Source organism: Plasmopara halstedii, assembly GCF_900000015.1.
Source record: "Plasmopara halstedii genome assembly, contig: Scaffold_2881, whole genome shotgun sequence".
NCBI lineage: Eukaryota > Oomycota > Peronosporomycetes > Peronosporales > Peronosporaceae > Plasmopara > Plasmopara halstedii.
Window position 1 is genome coordinate 625,018 of NW_020189786.1, and position 442 is coordinate 625,459.

Here is a 442-nt window from a genome sequence, read left to right on the forward strand (position 1 = left end):
GAATGACAAGCAATACATTTTCCACATCCTGCTGGTTCAATTCAATCAGCTGAGCGTGCCGAGAGCTTTGCTCCTGAATTTCTTGTAATTGAACGATCTGTTGTTGCTGGTTCTTTTTGAGCTTCACAAGCTTATTCTCAGCTGCCGTCTGAGCACTTTTCTTCGCCACCTCGGCTGTCGCTGCTTCATAACGCGAAAAGTATTCATCTACAGCCTCATCAAATGTTTGAAAGCTTTTAACCTTCTTGTGCTGATGCTGAGCATACAAGTACGGCGCAAATTCTTCAAACATTTCAGTTTCTCCAGCATCCTCGAAATCTTTCAAAATAATAAACCCGCACATCTGGACATCAGTACACAGATGTCTAGTCTCCAAAGCAGCATTTTCGTTTATTTGTTCTTCTGCTTCTCCTTGATCTTGTATCAAAATTGGGCCATTGAT

General features: G+C 41.9%; 1 protein-coding gene across 1 annotated transcript in view; it reads right to left on the minus strand.

Moving 5' to 3' along the window:
- PHALS_05213 (reverse transcriptase) overlaps positions 1–343 on the minus strand; it is a gene marked incomplete at both ends in the record, with an annotated part of 618 nt that extends 275 nt beyond the window's left edge. Inside the window, one exon of the mRNA XM_024718905.1 lies at positions 1–343. This exon is cut by the window's left edge and continues 275 nt beyond it. Within this exon, the coding sequence (XP_024584257.1) occupies positions 1–343 (343 nt within the window).
- Between the last annotated feature and the right edge of the window lie 99 nt (positions 344–442).